Source organism: Ptiloglossa arizonensis, chromosome 2, assembly GCF_051014685.1.
Source record: "Ptiloglossa arizonensis isolate GNS036 chromosome 2, iyPtiAriz1_principal, whole genome shotgun sequence".
NCBI classification, from domain to species: domain Eukaryota; kingdom Metazoa; phylum Arthropoda; class Insecta; order Hymenoptera; family Colletidae; genus Ptiloglossa; species Ptiloglossa arizonensis.
Window position 1 is genome coordinate 25,052,735 of NC_135049.1, and position 16,628 is coordinate 25,069,362.

A 16,628-nucleotide genomic window follows, 5' to 3' on the forward strand; every position below is an offset into this window, starting at 1 on the left:
TTTTTGTTATCCTAAATTTACCGTGAATAGATACGTCGGGGGATTTTATGAAATTCACCGCCAATATACAAAGTGACTCTAAAATAAACATTGAAACTTCAAACACGTATTCTACTCGCGACGATACAAAAAGTTTATTATATAAATGCACGTTCGAAAATGTTCTCCCCTCGAATCACGGTCTTCGAAGTTGTACCTTGGAGAACGTGTTCGAAACGGTGTACTTGAAATCATCTGAAACGCAATTAATACCAATGTTCTTAACATTACTTAGTACTATGATCGTTTGTATTCTATTATCCTATCTTAGCAATATCAGATAAGGTGTAGATCTTTGACAATTTGTTCGAATCTTGGAATTTTTCCACCGATGTACAACTTTCAAGGTTTGTAACGTAGAACGAAAACTTTTACTTAGTAATTTCTTTCTTTATTTCACGGGGACGTGTCCTGCTCCTGTTATATAATTTCATATCTTCGTTTCGACAATCACAAGATGTACATTCGTGTAAATCGTGTTCAAAGACGCAGGCCCTCGACGAAAGTTAATTATTGCATTAATGTGCATTTATGTCGCGTTTCTCGATGCAACGAGTAAATTTATGTCTAAGTTCGACCTTGACTTATTTTAAGAGCATCTTGTACAATGGTATTCAAGGTGCTCTTAAATAACGTATTCTCTAAGTTCATCTCCTTTCGTAAATATTGACATTTTCTAAGCACGGACGATTGGTATCCCGATAGGAGAAGAAAACGGAAGGTTGCACGTATCGTGTGATTATCGTGCTAGAATTCTACCGGGTGTTGCGCGTAAAAATAGACGATAAATAACGAGAGTTTAAATCTCCATCGTCGGGAAGAATGAAATTCCCAGCACGTGTCGTCCGGAAATCGCATAATCGTGTATCCATCGAGCGTAATCGAGGCCCGCGAACCAGGAAACGTCTCTGGTCTCTCGATCCGGACTTTTTCTCCAATTTTGCTTATACGTTTCCACGCTACACCGATCGATGTTAACGTCGAGTGGACTAATTGCAACGTAACCGTAGAGAAGTGCCGTTTGAACGCAGGGCAGGATGAATTTCCCCTGAAATAAACAAATAAATGAATAATCGCGCGACAGATCGAGTTCAATTTCTTCGATCGTTTCCAGGGAAGAGTGTCCAATTATCGTGGAGTTTCACGACTTCGTAATTATCGTCTATCCGTGAATTCTCGTTGTTTTACAAGTCGGACGTGTACACCGTGAACGATTATCGACGTATGCCGCATCCTGTCTGAACAGTGCCAGTGCCGAGATGAAATTCGAAGAACGAAGGAGAACGTAACGTTTCGCGTTGATCGTATCTAATCGGTGTGCGCGTTAAAAGCGAGGTTTACTTTGTCGATGTCGGTCTCTGGAACAGCTCGGTGGCCAGACTTCCTCGGACAAATCATTTCCAGAGTGTAACTCCGTCCGCGGATCGGTAGAGGCCTCCTCCTCCTTGACCTTAAGCGACGTTCGTCTCACCTTGGTGTTTCGAGTTACGAAGTTCTCGCTTTTAGCGAAGTTTCTCTACGGGAAGAGTGCGCGAGGAACACGTAGAAACGAATCGTTCGAGGATCGTCGAGAAGGGATCGGTCCAGGATCGTGTTTTAACGGTTTTTCATGAGTCTCGATCCGTTTGTACTATCGTAGTGATTCTCTTTAATGAAGCGTGCCCCCGGGACCATTTTCGAACACCGAGAGAAAGTTGCGAGCAACGAGGGAACATTTGACGGTGATTTTTCGCGCGTTGTTGCCCAGCTGTCTTTTATGGAAGAGACGTTATCGCGGAAGTGAAGATCCCCTCGCGAGTGTCGCCGACATGGCGAAATTAGAGAACGGAGTTTACGTGAGAGAATTATAATCGTTCGCATTACGAATCGAATATACGAAATCGATCGAGTAGGTCGATCTAACTGGCGAAATGTGTTGCAGAAACAGAGTGGTTACACGAACGAGGCGTTCCACATGGAAAATGTTCACGTTGAACGAAAAGGGAACGATAACACGGACCACGTCGACAAGTCGAAAGGGTTGAACGTACAAGAGAAAGTACCTGCGGAAATTAACCCAACCGTACGTAATTCAGTCCACTTGGAATTGGTCGCGAATCGCTTTTGCTGGCGAGTGACTGTTAACGATTGGTTCCAGTACATGGCAACGCAACGATAATAAACCTGTCTACACCTTGTTCGTTTACTTTTCGACGTCTCTATTTTTTCTCGCTATAAATCATTTCCCCGTCTGTATTTACCCGGCGCTTTTATTCGTCCAAGCTAGATTAAACTGAAAATCGCGTTTTCGCGCGAAACGATGGTGAACTAATCGAACGATACAATCCGGGGATGTGAATTCGTTCAACGAGTCGACGGGGGGATCTTTCGAATTGTCCTTTCGCGCTTTACGAAACGATCGAGGGTGTAATGTATAAATAATTCGAGAATAACCGACGTACAGGATATTTAATCGGTGATTGCGAAATATATACGGTCCTTGTCGGTACCTGTTTATCTCTTGCAGGTATTATCGTAATCTGGATGTAAAAAGATTACGAGTGATCAATTCAATTCGGAATTACCGGCAGTTTATTACGTCGACTTAATTTTTGTTTACGAAGAACATTATCGTAGATAATTATTCGCGTTTGGTCTGGAAATAAATATCGTACGAACGCGTTTGCGTCGCAGCTTAGAAATCCGAGGGAAAGGAAACCAAATTTTCCATATCCACGGAGAAATTAAAAATTTCATTTAATTATTACGGACATTGTCGACGTTTTATTCATCAAACATCGACGCCCAGCGTCTCGCAAAGATGCAACATTTTAGAGAAATTTTTTGATTCTAGTTGCTTGCTTCAAAGTTGAGCGTCGATGGAGAAATTTTTTATAACGTTAATGACATTAACTTCTGTGCAGATGTGTATTATAAATGTCAATTTGAAATGTGGATTTGAATTCGAATGAAAAAGTTGGAAATTTTGTTCGTTGGTTGGACGAAAATTTATTCATTAATACCGATGCATATCGATTCCTAAGGATCGGTGTTTAGGTGTCAAATAAATATCATAAATTACCATTGGTATTATTAGAATGTATTGTTTTACGTTTCATCCAGTCTCGATACAATTGAAACATCTAATATTGTTGAAATCTCAATGAGACAACGATGCGGCTAGTTTATCATCGGAGTTATGAATCATTCGAGTAACGACACATAAATGTGTACCGAGATAGTCGTTCGAATATTTTTAATTATTTTTTACACGGTACATCTGTATTTGTGGGATTTTTCATTCCTCAAAGCTAATTTAAATTCCTACGAATTCTTTATCTCTTAAAGCTGACATTATCAACGATAATAAACAACATCCACTTAGGGATAAGAAATGAGAAAAATTATTTTTCGAATAATTACCGTATCTAAAGTCACCGATGATATACAATAGAAACGAAGATGTAAAATTAAATTATTTTTGTTTACGAGTCATTATTATCGGTACAATTGTTATTGCTATCGTTGCGTTCGTTACATTTGTTTTTTTTCTTTTAAAATATGCAAGATTCGATCGACTCGTTTAAATATGAAAATATTGGACTTTGACTTACAATATTATACATTTATTTATTTAATGAATTGCAACTATGATTAAATAGATGTTAATGGATATCGATACAATGACGATCTTAAGAAATTTGAAATCGTTCAAAGACGATAATCAATTCCTTCGTTCGATGACAAGAGTATCAATTTCAAACGTAAATGTATCGATGATAACGAAACAGGTCTTCGTTCCGTGTGGACAGTCCCCGACAATTTGTGCTTATTATTTATTAATAATATTATTAGTAGCAGACCACACAAAGGCTGACTAAACTATCTGACTCGACACGACTTACAATTCTTTTCAAGACATATTTTGTTTCTACTACTTAAAGCAAGGTTAAGAGGAATATAGACAGTACTGAGTAATTTTTGTTTACAATCGATCGCAGGTCTAACAAAGTCTGACTCATGTTGATTATCGGTAAGATTTGCAATTCCTTTCAGGCCTTTCTTTTTGTTCTTTCAGTTTCTTACTTGTCGCAACATTATTCAGGATAATCCGAAACATCCAGTTCAATTGAAATAATGGATACATACTTGAAATAGTATATCCATTTCAAGATAACAAATATTCAAAATAAGTCGTGAAATAACAGTGTTGTCGTACGCGATCGATAAATATATATTCGCCTATTTAAAAATTGATTCGTCGTGTGCAAATAGAAAGTTGGTCATTCCTTAACGAAACGTAAAACTTTTTCGTCTTAGAATACTCTGGTGAAGTTTGTGCGACTTTGGATCATTAACGTTGTCACGATTTTAAAGATGAAACGATACTTTCAGTTCCATCCTTTGATGGAAAATGACGTATTTCGTTATTGCGTTGTTTCATTATCTCGAATGCAGAAATAATAATTATTTTCAAACACGTATCAGGAAGTAAGATAACGCGATTTTTCCTTTTTTAAACAAAACAACAATACTATTTCAAATAATGTTTCAAAAGTCTGCTGTCCATTATCTACGTAAACGAAAATAGGTACGTACGTAGGTGTTCCAGGAATTGAATGCTGATCGAGCGAGATATACAATCGAGTCTTGATGTACGAGACAGTTAACGAGGCAGTAACCGCAACAGTTATCGAGCACCGTAATTACCACAATTATTTTACCGTAATTCGTTTATTATCTTTGATTTTCGTAGAGAGCAGAATGGGGAGGAGGATTGGAATTTTTAATGGCGTGCATTGCCACTTCGGTGGGTCTTGGGAATGTTTGGAGATTTCCATTCACGGCCTACGAAAACGGAGGGGGAGCCTTTCTGATACCGTACATCATCATTCTGATACTGGTCGGAAAACCATTTTACTACTTCGAGGGTCTTCTGGGCCAGTTCACCAATAAATCGTGTGCGAAAACATGGGCCATGGCACCAGCGATGAAAGGTGATTGCTAGACCCATAAGGTTTTATGCATTCGTGATGCGCGCCAATTCGAAAAATGTACGCAAAACGGGTGCAATGTATTATATATTGTCGTTAATTATTTACGTAACGCCAATAATTCTACAGCATACGGATCAATTCGTATGTTAAACCCGAAAAGTACGATTTGTCAAATTGTTCGGATACCGTTAACGTGATTAGATCACGAGGATAGGTAACTCTATCGAAAAATGTTCATTTTAGGCTTGGGGTACGGTCAAGCGTTTGCAGCTACCTGCGTCGTCTCTTACTACTGCGCTTTAATGGGTTTGACGTTGTACTACCTGGCGGCTAGTTTTCAATCTGAACTACCTTGGTCTTTCTGTCGGAAAGAATGGCAGGGTCAGTGTGTCGACTCAGTCGCGAAGGACAACAGCGAGACTCCAATAACCAGTTCCATCAGCAACGGTACCCTGTACAGTTCCGCGGAATTGTACTTCAGGTTGGTGGTCCCTTAAGATCGACGATGATCTCGATAATTGAGAACGATTCCAAAAGTACCGAATGCTGTTCCTTTTGAAACTTCTCGTTGGACGACAGAGTTGAACTCTGTTCTACTTTCTGGATGTTATTTGGTTCGAAAATAATTCGTTGAAAATTGAAAACGAAAGTTGCATAGAATGTACCGTTACGTAGAATATCCAGAGGAAATTGTCAATAATCGATACATTCGACTCTAGTTTCAGATGTCTTCGATGAAAATAATAAACAATACGTGTCATTGTTACGTATCGGTACAGTATGTCTTCGATTCGGATAAACGAAAGCTTTCGGTAGTATAGTGTTCGGATAAGATAACTTCTGCAGTCACGATTCGTATAAACGTATTACTCGAAGAGTGGGTGTTTGATCGTTGTTGGAATCGATTGATTCTCGATTGATCGAAAATTAAGAAAGAAAGAAAGAAAGATTTCTAGCCTACTGACAAGAACGGTTCTCAGGAAAATCGTCCTGAACGAGTACGATTCCATCGAGGATGGCATCGGGACGCCATCTTGGCAGCTGACGATTTGTCTCTTTCTGAGCTGGACATCGATATTCGTAGTACTTTTCCGTGGAATAAAGAGCACCGGCAAAGCGGCGTACTTTCTCGCGATATTTCCGTACGTGGTCATGATCGCTCTGCTGATCAGATCGGTGACCTTAGAGGGTGCGGTCAATGGGATCCTTTTCTTTGTTACACCGGATTGGGACAAACTATGGCAACCGAATGTGTGGTACGCCGCCATCACGCAATGTTTCTTCTCTCTATCCGTCTGCTTTGGCCCCATCCTCACGTATTCGTCTTACAACAACTTCCGGCACAGCCTCAGCAGGTGAGACTCTTCGATAAAAGTTACTTTTTCACTTATTCTGTTCGCTCTATTGATACACCGACCAAGATGACTTCAGAGCTGTGAAACCTTCGAGATTAGTATCGAGACCCTATTTAAAAAAAAAATCAATAATTTTGTAAATACATTTACTTAACAAAAAAAGGTAAGTAAGACTCTCCCTCGTACTTATATATGTATACTTATGCAAATCGATGCGAGTACCTTTCTCAACTGTTGTAAATATTCTTTTCTACGTCTGATGCATCGTGGAGTTCGAAACAAGTGTTATCGAAATTTTGTTTCTTTATTTATTTCTCTTTCTATTTTACAATTTATCGCTACCTCGCGTTAATGGTTTCTTAAAAAGTCTTCTCAAGTTCAGATCAAAGTACGATTCGATCTACGATTGCAGGGACGTAATGATAGTGACGACATTGGACACGTTCACCAGTTTGATCGCCGGTTGCACAATTTTTGGCATTCTTGGGAATTTGGCACACGAGATGGGCGTCACGGACATATCGACTGTTGTACGCGGCGGTACAGGCCTCGCGTTCATTTCCTATCCGGAAGCTCTGGCAAGATTTAGAGCGGTGCCGCAGCTCTTCTCTGTCCTCTTCTTCGTGATGATGTTCGTGCTCGGTGTCGGAAGCGCGGTGGCCCTTTCCGGTGCCGTCTTCAGCATTCTTTACGATTACTTCCCGAAAGTAGCCCAATGGAAACTGGTACTCCTCCTCTGCGTTTTAGGATTTCTCGTTAGTCTTGTCTACATCACACCAGTAAGTATCCCTGATAAATCTATCCTGTACATTTCTTCAATTTTATTTCGAGCGTGAAGAAAATTTATCAGACGAAACCTGAGAAAACGCGTGAAAAATTCTTACTTTCTCCCAGGCAATATTAATGCACACGGTTTTTTATCTGGACGCTAAGTTTCATTCGAATTCTCTTAATTTTGGAGATCGTCCGAAACCCATATAACGTCGATGTAAAAATACAACAAGAACTGGTAGGGATAAAAAAATCGTTAAATAACCGTTTGATACTTTTGTATAATTATTGTGGAAAAAGATCACTTAACGATGTTGAATAGAAACAAGAAGAGTTGCTCAAGATAACGAAAATTGGACGATTCTGTAGTAGTCGGATATGTGAAACGATTGTTACCCGGATATGTGAAATCGAGTCGTTTCTATAAGGGATCGAGAGGATGTTTCTGATAAATTGTACGATTTTGATCGTTTAGGGTGGTCAATGGTTCGTAACCCTGGTGGATTATTACGGTGGCACGTTCGTATCGATAATCGTCGGTGTTTTGGAAATGGTGACTGTCTTCTGGCTTTACGGAGTGTCGAATTTCTTAAACGACGTGGAGTTCATGTTGGGTAGAAAACCATCGTGGTATTGGAGACTCTGCTGGGCCTTTGTCACACCGATGTTGATGATCGTCATTCTGGTGTACACGATCGTCACTTACGTACCACCCACGTACGACAGTGTACCATTCCCAGCATACGCCTATGGTTGATAACTTGAATGAAAATGAAAAACAAAAAAGAAAAAGAGAGAACAAAAAATAAAAAATTAACCGAAATATTTCTAGGTATCGGATGGTTCCTGTTTGGTTTGGGGATTCTCGTGATCGTCGGCTCGATCGTGCAGAAACTGATAGAGAAGAGATCGTCGTCGATCATCGAGGTGAGTAATTTTCCACAAGGGCGTAGAATGCTGATAACTTGTCCAAAGGCGATCAAATTCATCCGTTCTTGTTTCATAGACGGTCAAAGCATCGTTCCGGCCTTCCGAGGAAAAGTGGGGACCCAAAGATCCCAAAATCCGCCTAGAATGGAAAGAATTTATCGCGGAGAAGAATTTCCGCCATCGAGGCGGCTTCGTTGAAACTTTTTTAAAATAGAATTAAAGAAACTCGAGTCTTGCGCTGATCACATGCGTATCTGTGTCGTTCATTTGAACCCAACCGAATCCTTCGTGTCCCATTGGACAGTGTCTGGAAAAAGAAAGAATTTTCCCGAAAACGTTCGATCGGTTTCCAAACGATCTCGTTCGACTTTGGTAGAGATTGTACCGATCGTAACCGTGGAAAAATATACGAACGCAAATTGCAAGAATGTGATCGATAATATATGGTTCGATGCAATCATCGTGCAGTGCATATTGCACGTCACGAGCACGTAGAATGCAGGACAATTCTTCGTAGAAATGTTTGGCCTCTGGTTGACAAAGAGAAAGTCACTATTAATTGCTGCATTGGTTATGCTTGAGAGCGTTCGTACATCGATCGTTCAGAAAAGAAAACAAAAAACGCGTTCACAAGGAAAACGAGTATACGCGTTCTTTGGGACGAAACTTGAGATCGAAGTGTATTCAACTGAACGTATCGTCTGTGTGTACGTGTGTGTAATAACAATTTGGATGTAGAACGAAAGAAAATTAGAAACGACGAGTCTGGTGATTAAAGAACAATTTTCGTGTTCGACTTTTTGGCGCGAATTGTGCACGCTTTGGATTCGATGTAAACGTAGACGCGAATCGTGAACACTTTCCTCGAAACGAACAAAATGGACGTTTGGTAAGTCGATACAATGTCACGTTGGAAGAAGTTCTTACAATAGTGACACGTTGACCGTGTAGATTCGTCTCGTGTTTCCTCTCGCGGATCGTTTGCCGCATTCGATTTACAAAACAGTTCGCAATTTGCGAAACCGAGCTACTAAATTCGAACGTTCGAACATCTTTGAACGAAGAAAAACAACGAACACGGTACGTAGGTGAATGTTATCATTTCCAACGAAATACCATAGTTCTCGAATCGCGTTACGAATACCGATTTCGCGCGCGCCGATCGCGTGTGTAAATTTTATTTCCAGACAACCGGAAGAACCAAGATGGCGTACCGTGAAAATCGGTATTGCTAAAATGGACGTTGTTTAACGCGAAAATGGAAATATGGCACTGTCACTTGTCAAGATTTCTCACGACATACCGTTGATCTAGGTGAACAAAAGTCGTCGATCAGTGTTCCAAAGGCTCTTGCCACGTGAAGATCGCGTATTCGATCGACGAAGAAAAACACTCCTAAGCGGTGTGCGCAAAAGTTGTGCGCAAGTGATTATGACTTACACGCAGGTACGTATCTTTTTTGCGGTGTTTGTTATTCTAATAAATAAATTAACGCTCTGACAACGAATAATTGCGAGTAATTGCGACAAGCAGGACGCTCGTACGGTAACAACGTTCGTGATGATAGAATTGTTTCGAATTATTCGTAAAGGGTAGGTAAAGGTAGGTAACGGATCCTCGAAAATTGTACTCGAAGAATTTTACCAACGAAATTGCATTATAACTCAGTTCTTCGAAAACGATGGAAAATGTCTCGGAAACGTCAGATTTATTAACCGTTTCTTAGAAAGTGCAAGTTACCTTATACATCGGATATCTTTCGAGAAGCTAATCTAAATTGCAGTCGTAAAGTTGTAAGTCGGCTTAATTTCGTTTATCTTAATGCAAGGCTAGCCTCTTTCGAAACGTCGTTTGAAATTCAACGATTCGATTAATAGTATTCGTCAACATTTTTGCCACGATCGTTTCACGCTGACTAACTTACCATTGTTCGTTACGTTTAAAAACATTCCTCTTCCTTCTCGTATCGGCGTCCTCGTCGCGCGAACGATGAAATCATAAACGAAACATTGGTTCCGCTGAGAATAGTGTTCGTAACAGATTCGACACGATTTCGCTGTAATTACGCTTTAATAGCCCTCCGCTTGCATCGAGGCGAATTCGAGAGAAATATTCGTCGATGTATATAGCTCTATACTTACGTAAAAGATGCGATAATAGAAGAAATCCGTAGAGCGAAGTCGTGGAGCGCAATTTGTTAGATAATAACTAGAAGATAATCAAAGTGTGTATTTTGTTTCTGCTCGTAGACCAATTTGGCGAGCAACGATGGAGTCCCGGGTTCTTATAGGCTCTTAGTGATATCAGCTAGCGAGAAGCGACTCGAAAATGGGGTGAGTGAGTTACCATTTAGGGTACGTCCGAACTTGAGTCAAACCGCCTAAAGTCACACTTCTGCGTGTGAAACGTGACGTTCGAAACATTCCTATCGATCTTTACCGTAATCCTTTACAACAACTGTCATGACATCGGAACAGAACTGGTGAACCTTTCCCCGATCCAAAGTTAATAAAACATACGTTGACAAAGTGCCGTGAACAATATTGAACAATGTATTAAACCAATCGAGTAACACTCAATCGGTAAGTATTTTAATTACCATCGTATCGAGTTTTGTAATTAAATCAAAGAGCTAATTTTAACAATCCCACTTGAGTAGCGTGTGCTGCAAAACAGTATACTAGAATAACCAATGTTGAATTCGACTCGTAAGATCATTTGTTACTCCCCTCGAACTTAAACTCAATCGAGCTTCACTTAGGTGAATTTGTAGTAACTATCAAAGATAAATAGTCTTGATTGTGAAAAGTGTTCGTTCATTGTGCGAATAATTGTGTACTTGGTAACTGTACATAAAGAAATGAATAAATATCTATCAAGTTGTGCAGTCGTTGTTCATCGATACTGTAAAGGGACTGGGCAAATTATTCGAGTTGTCTTTCAGTCTGCGGCTGAGAAAACCATGGATAAAAACGAACGTGCTCAATGGGGGAACGATGTGGAATTCTTGATGTCCTGTGTGGCGTTCTCGGTAGGCCTTGGCAATGTTTGGAGGTTCCCCAATACAGCGTACGAAAACGGAGGTGGTGCGTTCCTCGTACCTTACATCATAGTACTTTTCATCATTGGAAAGCCTCTTTACTACATGGAGATGATCCTGGGACAATTCAGCAGCAGGTCGTGCGTTGAAATTTGGTCCGTGTCTCCGGCTTTCAAAGGTACACCTGCTACAATTAGAACAGAAACAATCGGTTATCGAAGGTCACCATTTTCGTTGTCGAATATCTAACACAGTGGTTCTCGAACTGTGCATCGAGAGATATTTCACATTTTCTCGAAAAACACCCCTAAATATTAAAAACTTGTACTCGGTACACTAATGTTTAGTTTGCAGATTTTACACATTTCGTTCACGCTACAACTACGCAGAATGTATTTACATCGTAAATCGATGTAATATTAATTACACAATATTTCGTTTCTTAGAAGTACATACTTTATTCTGCATACGTTTCTCGTATTCGCGCACGCCATAAATTCACAAACTCTAGACTCGACTTATGCAAACACTTAAACGAAGTACGAAGTTGTTTGAACTTGATTGCTCGATAAACGAAATTTAAAAATTTTTCTTTTCATTTGCCGTGAATAAAAGAGTAGAAAATGTTTAGGAAGCTCTACTTTGACGCGTGCATGTCTCCCCCACTCCGTCTCCGTCGTTATGGCGTGGATACGATGAGAACGCTGCGCGAAGGGGTGGGGAGAGACCCTCGATGCCATTGAGCGGCCAATTGATTCGGTTTCGAACGTAGTGTCCTTCGAACCCTATCTCCAACGCAACTCTATTACCTTAACCCTTTTCACTCGAGAGGCGATCCTCGATCGCCACTTCATTCGTTGTACTTTCTCCAATTCGGAAAACCATCGTGGTTTGGAATTGAAATTAAAGTTCAATTACTCCTTTCTTGTAAGATGTAAATATATATACGAAACGTTGAAACGAAAATGTTCCGTTTTAAATTAATTACACGATTCGAAGGATTTCATCGAGGTGCTAGTTTCTGGTAACAGGAAAGCTTCGAGTGTAAAGGGTTAATAGATCCCAAAACCAGAAACTAACCAATTTTCTCGTCGTTTCAGGAATCGGTTACGGGGTAATTGTATCCGTATTCTCGGTGGTTACTTACTATTGTTCGCTGATGGCGTTGACGATGTACTATTTGCTGGCTAGTTTTCAAACGATTCTTCCTTGGGCTGTTTGTTGGGAAGAATGGGGCGACGCCTGTTTCGACAGCATGTCAGCCAACAACGAAACAACGAACATCGACAAAAGAAGCTCGGCTGACTTGTATTTTCAGTGAGTGTGCAAGCTATACCGAGCAAACTCGATAATCGTTGAACATAATTGTACACGTTTCGATAAACGGATCACATTTTCGGATATTAATCCTAGGTGTTTGATCACGAGACCTTGTAGACCTTGTATGTAGAACTTCGATAAAATTCATTCGATACAGGGTACCTCTCTTTTTCAGCAAAGTGGTTCTCAATGAAATTGAGATTAAAGAAGGACTCGGAGAACCGTCTTGGAAATTGGTACTCGCCCTTTTCGTCAGCTGGATATTCGTCTTCGTAGTGATCAGGAACGGCGTTAAAAGCAGCGGGAAAGCTGCTTATTTTCTCGCTGTGTTCCCGTACGTGATTATGATAAGTCTTTTAGTGAGAGCAGTGACCCTGGACGGAGCCGTGGACGGTATCATATTCTTGTTCGAGCCAAGCTGGGAGAAAATCTTCGACCCTTCGGTTTGGTACGCGGCTGTAACTCAATCGTTTTTCTCTCTTGGAGTTTGCTTCGGGGCTGTCACCATGTACTCCTCTTACAACCGTTTCGATCACAACGTATTAAGGTAATTAAAATTTTAAGGTAAAGAAAATCTTTCTTCTATTTCGTATATAAGCTTCGCATGGAAAATGTTTCTAAGAGTTCTCGACAACTTTAAGAGTGCATGTACCAATAATTTGGCAAAACAATTTACCCGCAGACCAACGTTCGTGTAACATTTTTTCTACACTAACAATCGTTCAAATATATAACTTCAGAGTAGGACAAGACTATCTACGAAAAATATTAGTGTAACGATCTTCCAATCTCGGTTTACCTTGTCGTTGATATATTTTTGGGAGGTCCAGCTTTCCGGAAGTTGTTTGTACCTTCTCCGAACAGTCTCAAAGAAGAATAATTCTTCCAGAGACTGCACAGTAGTGACAACCTTGGATCTGGGCACGAGTTTGATAGCAGGAACTACAATATTCGGGATCTTGGGCAACCTTGCCCACGAATTGGGCAAAGAAGACATCAGCACCGTGGTACGTGCCGGAACTGGTCTCGCTTTCATTTCCTATCCGGAAGCACTCGCCAAGTTCACAGTGGTGCCGCAACTTTTCGCCGTGCTCTTCTTCTTGATGCTGTTCGTACTGGGAATCGGTACCTCGGTGGCCTTCACAGCTGTGATCAGTAGCGTCATTAAGGACAAATTTCCCCAGTTTCAAGACTGGAAAGTCGCTGCTGGCGTTACGAGTACCGGCTTCTTAATAGGAATCGTTTATTGCACGAGAGTGAGTCTCTTCTTACGTATTTACTTTTACATCGAAATGGTCGAGAGATTAATGTTGCTTTTCGAACTGTCCATTTAAAATTACGTTTCTCCAGAAAATACAGTGTGATCAATTATCGGGATCGTTTATTGCACGATAGTGAGTCTTCTTACGTATTTACTTTTCCATCGAAATGGTCAAGAGATTAATGTTACTTTTCGAACTGTCCATTTAAGATTACGTTTCTCCAAAAAATGCAATACAACGTGATCAATTATCGGGATCGTTTATTGCACGAAAGTGAGTCTTCTTACGTATATACTTTTACATTAAAATGGTCGAGAAATTAATGTTGCTTTTCGAACTGTCCATTTAAGACCACGTTTCTCTAACGAACGAAATACAGTGTGATCAATTATATGTACGATCTAATAACAATAAGTAATATTTTGATAAAGATCCACTAATTGGACTTATCGATGAGTTTTGCTCGGTAAATTTTATCGAATCTAACACATCGGGAGAATTCAGATTACGCAGAGTAAGGAAGAGTTATATTCATCGTTATTATCTGTCAAATTGTTGATTCAATTTTCGGTTGTTTCTTTAAAGAACTTCTCGGATCTTGATAACGCTGTAAAGTACCTTCAAGTTTACTATTCTCTCGAGCAAGCCTTGGTGAGCGACCTTGCGAATCATTAAGAACGGACTTACTGCTAGATTGCGGATGTTTGTACACGTATGGCGTGTGTGTATATGCAGAATATGTGCAACGCGATGACGCGTGTGTGTGGATGCAGCTATTCACCATAAATGTGCCGTTTCTTTCCCGATGTATTTGTCTATTTGCCATTCAAATAAAATAAACGATACGCGAGAACATGCAGGAAATATATAATGTTAATATATGTGTGCACATACGTGCAAAATATGTATGTGTACGAAAAATATGCAAGATATGTGCAAAGTATATAAATTATACGGGCATATGCAAAATATATGCACCGATGGTAAATATACAAAATTAAATTTAGACCATTAAGTTCTTTAATGGACGAAACAAATTTCCAATTAAGTTTCTTGCATTTTTATTCTATTAAAATACGTGCATGCACAAACATCACGGCAGTTTGCTTACTGTAAACGTTACTTATTCATTTAGGGAGGACTATACATTTTAAATCTGGTGGACTACTTCGGTGGAACGTTTATCATAGTGTTCCTGGCATCCTTCGAAGTGATGGCAATTTCTTGGATATACGGTAAACAAAATCATTCAAGTTTCCCGAGTAGAGTCGAACAAAGTTGTTTGACGTTGTTTGAAATCCGAACGGAACTATTAAAGAATAAAAATTCGTAAAGTCGCGAGTAGGAAAAAAAGTTGCGAGTGAAAATTATTCATAGTGTATCGTGACACGTGGAACCTACTTCGATGGTTGATTGTGAATAAAAAAGTTCATGTCAACATGTGTCCCGTTAGACTAATAAGAGTAAGTTGCAATCATTTTTATATTATATTAAATTGTTCGTATACGATGCTCGTTGGCTTCTCGATCTCTTCGTGCTATCGATTTTCTTTTATAAGTTGAATCACTCGAATTTAGTTGTACAGGGTAATCAAAAATTCCATTTCGAGCACTTCCTAGAAATGTATAAGCAGCTGCGCGTTATCAGGGTACAAAAATGTTAAACTATGACTTGGGAACGAGTTCAAACAGAGCACATGTTCGTGTCGATTTTTGTCACAAGTATTACGATACACCCGAGCTGCGTTGTTAAGCAACAAGTACGATTGACACCCGATCGATTGATTAAAAATCTCGTCACAATGCTCGATAAGTTTCGTCGTTCGATAAGAAATAGAACGCTATTAGTTTCGTCGTTTTATTTTTCTAAAGATTTGTACCGTACGTTTGATAAACATGTGTAAAGTTTCATGTAGATCTGTCGACTCGTTCGTATACTTACAGTCGTTCAAACTCGAATTGTCACAGTATTTTTTTACAATGGAAAAAACGACAAAACTTATCGAACAAGCTTGTAGTTGCATCGATACAGACTTAAAGATAGAACATGTAAACGACTGTCGAGTAACAGTGTTTGCAAGTCGATTCTTTCGCCGACTCCACCATAGCGTCGTCAATAATTTTCTAATGGTTTCTCATTACACAGGCATCGATAACTTCTTGGACGACATAGAATTCATGGTTGGCAACCGACCGTCCATATACTGGAGATTCTGTTGGGGTTTCTTGACACCCCTGTCTCTCTTCTCGATCCTGATCTACTTTCTGTGCGAGTTGACGCCCCTCACTTATGACGACGAATACTACCCAACCTCCGCTTATGGTAGAACAGAATTCCCAGAAAATATACGATAAGTATTCTACACGAGCACTATTAACGGTCCGGATACTGTTTCAGTCGCTGGTTGGATAATTCTGGCATTGGGGGTGATTCAGTTGCCCGTTTGGATCGTCGTCACCAAGATGAAAAACAAAGATAAACCTATCTGGAATGTAAGCAATTAAGAGAAGAAAGTCGTACGAACGACTTAATAAATATAATAAATATGATAAATGTTTCTTCGTGTGCTTTTTAGATCTTTAAACCGAACTCCGAATGGGGCCCGAAAGATCCGAGCAAGTACAAAGAATGGAAGGATTTCAAGGATGCCAAGAGGATATCGAGGATGAATTTGAGTAAGAAGAGGTCTAGAATCGTCATGTTATTGATCGGAGGAGATTGATAGCGATTACAAGATAGATCTTGTAATTAAACGATGCGATCAGAGATTTGGCCTTCAAATTGCTTCGATCGTTACCGTTCGGAATCGATGACGATTCCAAGAATCCTGTAAATCTCTGTATATTCTGTACTAGATACTTAATTTCTAAATAAATATATTAAAGTGTCACGTTGCTGTAACAAAATTTAGAAAGTTTCACTATTGCGATCGACA

The 16,628-nt window shown here is 39.8% G+C and overlaps 2 protein-coding genes and 1 long non-coding RNA gene across 7 annotated transcripts in view; 2 read left to right on the forward strand and 1 right to left on the reverse strand.

Moving 5' to 3' along the window:
- The window catches only part of LOC143143841 (sodium-dependent nutrient amino acid transporter 1), a 34,453-nt gene extending 26,140 nt beyond the window's left edge, over positions 1-8,313 (forward strand). Inside the window, exons 1-9 of one of the 3 annotated variants that reach the window (XM_076305582.1) lie at positions 1,338-1,874; positions 1,961-2,101; positions 4,775-5,015; positions 5,259-5,496; positions 5,996-6,370; positions 6,783-7,149; positions 7,617-7,893; positions 7,974-8,068; positions 8,148-8,313. In XM_076305582.1, coding sequence (XP_076161697.1) covers positions 1,848-1,874; positions 1,961-2,101; positions 4,775-5,015; positions 5,259-5,496; positions 5,996-6,370; positions 6,783-7,149; positions 7,617-7,893; positions 7,974-8,068; positions 8,148-8,285 — 1,899 coding nt within the window. In that variant the 5' untranslated portion in view covers positions 1,338-1,847 and the 3' untranslated portion in view covers positions 8,286-8,313. Of the gene's footprint in view, positions 1-1,337; positions 1,875-1,960; positions 2,102-4,774; positions 5,016-5,258; positions 5,497-5,995; positions 6,371-6,782; positions 7,150-7,616; positions 7,894-7,973; positions 8,069-8,147 lie in introns of those variants that run through there. The other 2 variants (XM_076305583.1, XM_076305584.1) reach the window with 2 other exon arrangements.
- On the reverse strand, positions 6,670-9,486 carry LOC143143846 (uncharacterized). Its single transcript, XR_012991270.1, has 3 exons — positions 9,375-9,486; positions 7,960-8,210; positions 6,670-7,888 (listed from the first exon to the last, which is right to left on the reverse strand). It is a non-coding gene; the product is annotated as an uncharacterized LOC143143846 (long non-coding RNA).
- Positions 8,768-16,593, forward strand: LOC143143842 (sodium-dependent nutrient amino acid transporter 1). 3 transcript variants are annotated; one of them, XM_076305585.1, is made up of 11 exons: positions 8,768-9,151; positions 9,259-9,517; positions 10,321-10,404; positions 11,016-11,289; positions 12,212-12,428; positions 12,607-12,978; positions 13,321-13,687; positions 14,829-14,928; positions 15,839-16,015; positions 16,091-16,185; positions 16,269-16,593. In XM_076305585.1, exons 2-11 carry the CDS (start codon positions 9,503-9,505, stop codon positions 16,413-16,415), a joined length of 1,848 nt encoding a protein of 615 aa, XP_076161700.1. In that variant the 5' UTR covers positions 8,768-9,151; positions 9,259-9,502; the 3' UTR covers positions 16,416-16,593. The 3 variants fall into 3 exon arrangements, with proteins under 3 accessions (XP_076161700.1, XP_076161701.1, XP_076161702.1); XM_076305586.1 differs by having other exon boundaries at positions 9,386-9,517; XM_076305587.1 differs by lacking the exons at positions 8,768-9,151; positions 9,259-9,517; positions 10,321-10,404 and adding an exon at positions 10,474-10,653.
- The last annotated feature ends 35 nt before the right edge of the window (positions 16,594-16,628 follow it).

Excerpts from the sequence above, each read along its gene's own strand:
- LOC143143842 (XM_076305585.1), top strand. Across the intron at positions 13,688-14,828 it reads GAATCGTTTATTGCACGAGA|GGAGGACTATACATTTTAAA; the intron begins GTGAGTCTCTTC and ends TTATTCATTTAG. Across the intron at positions 14,929-15,838 it reads GGCAATTTCTTGGATATACG|GCATCGATAACTTCTTGGAC; the intron begins GTAAACAAAATC and ends CTCATTACACAG.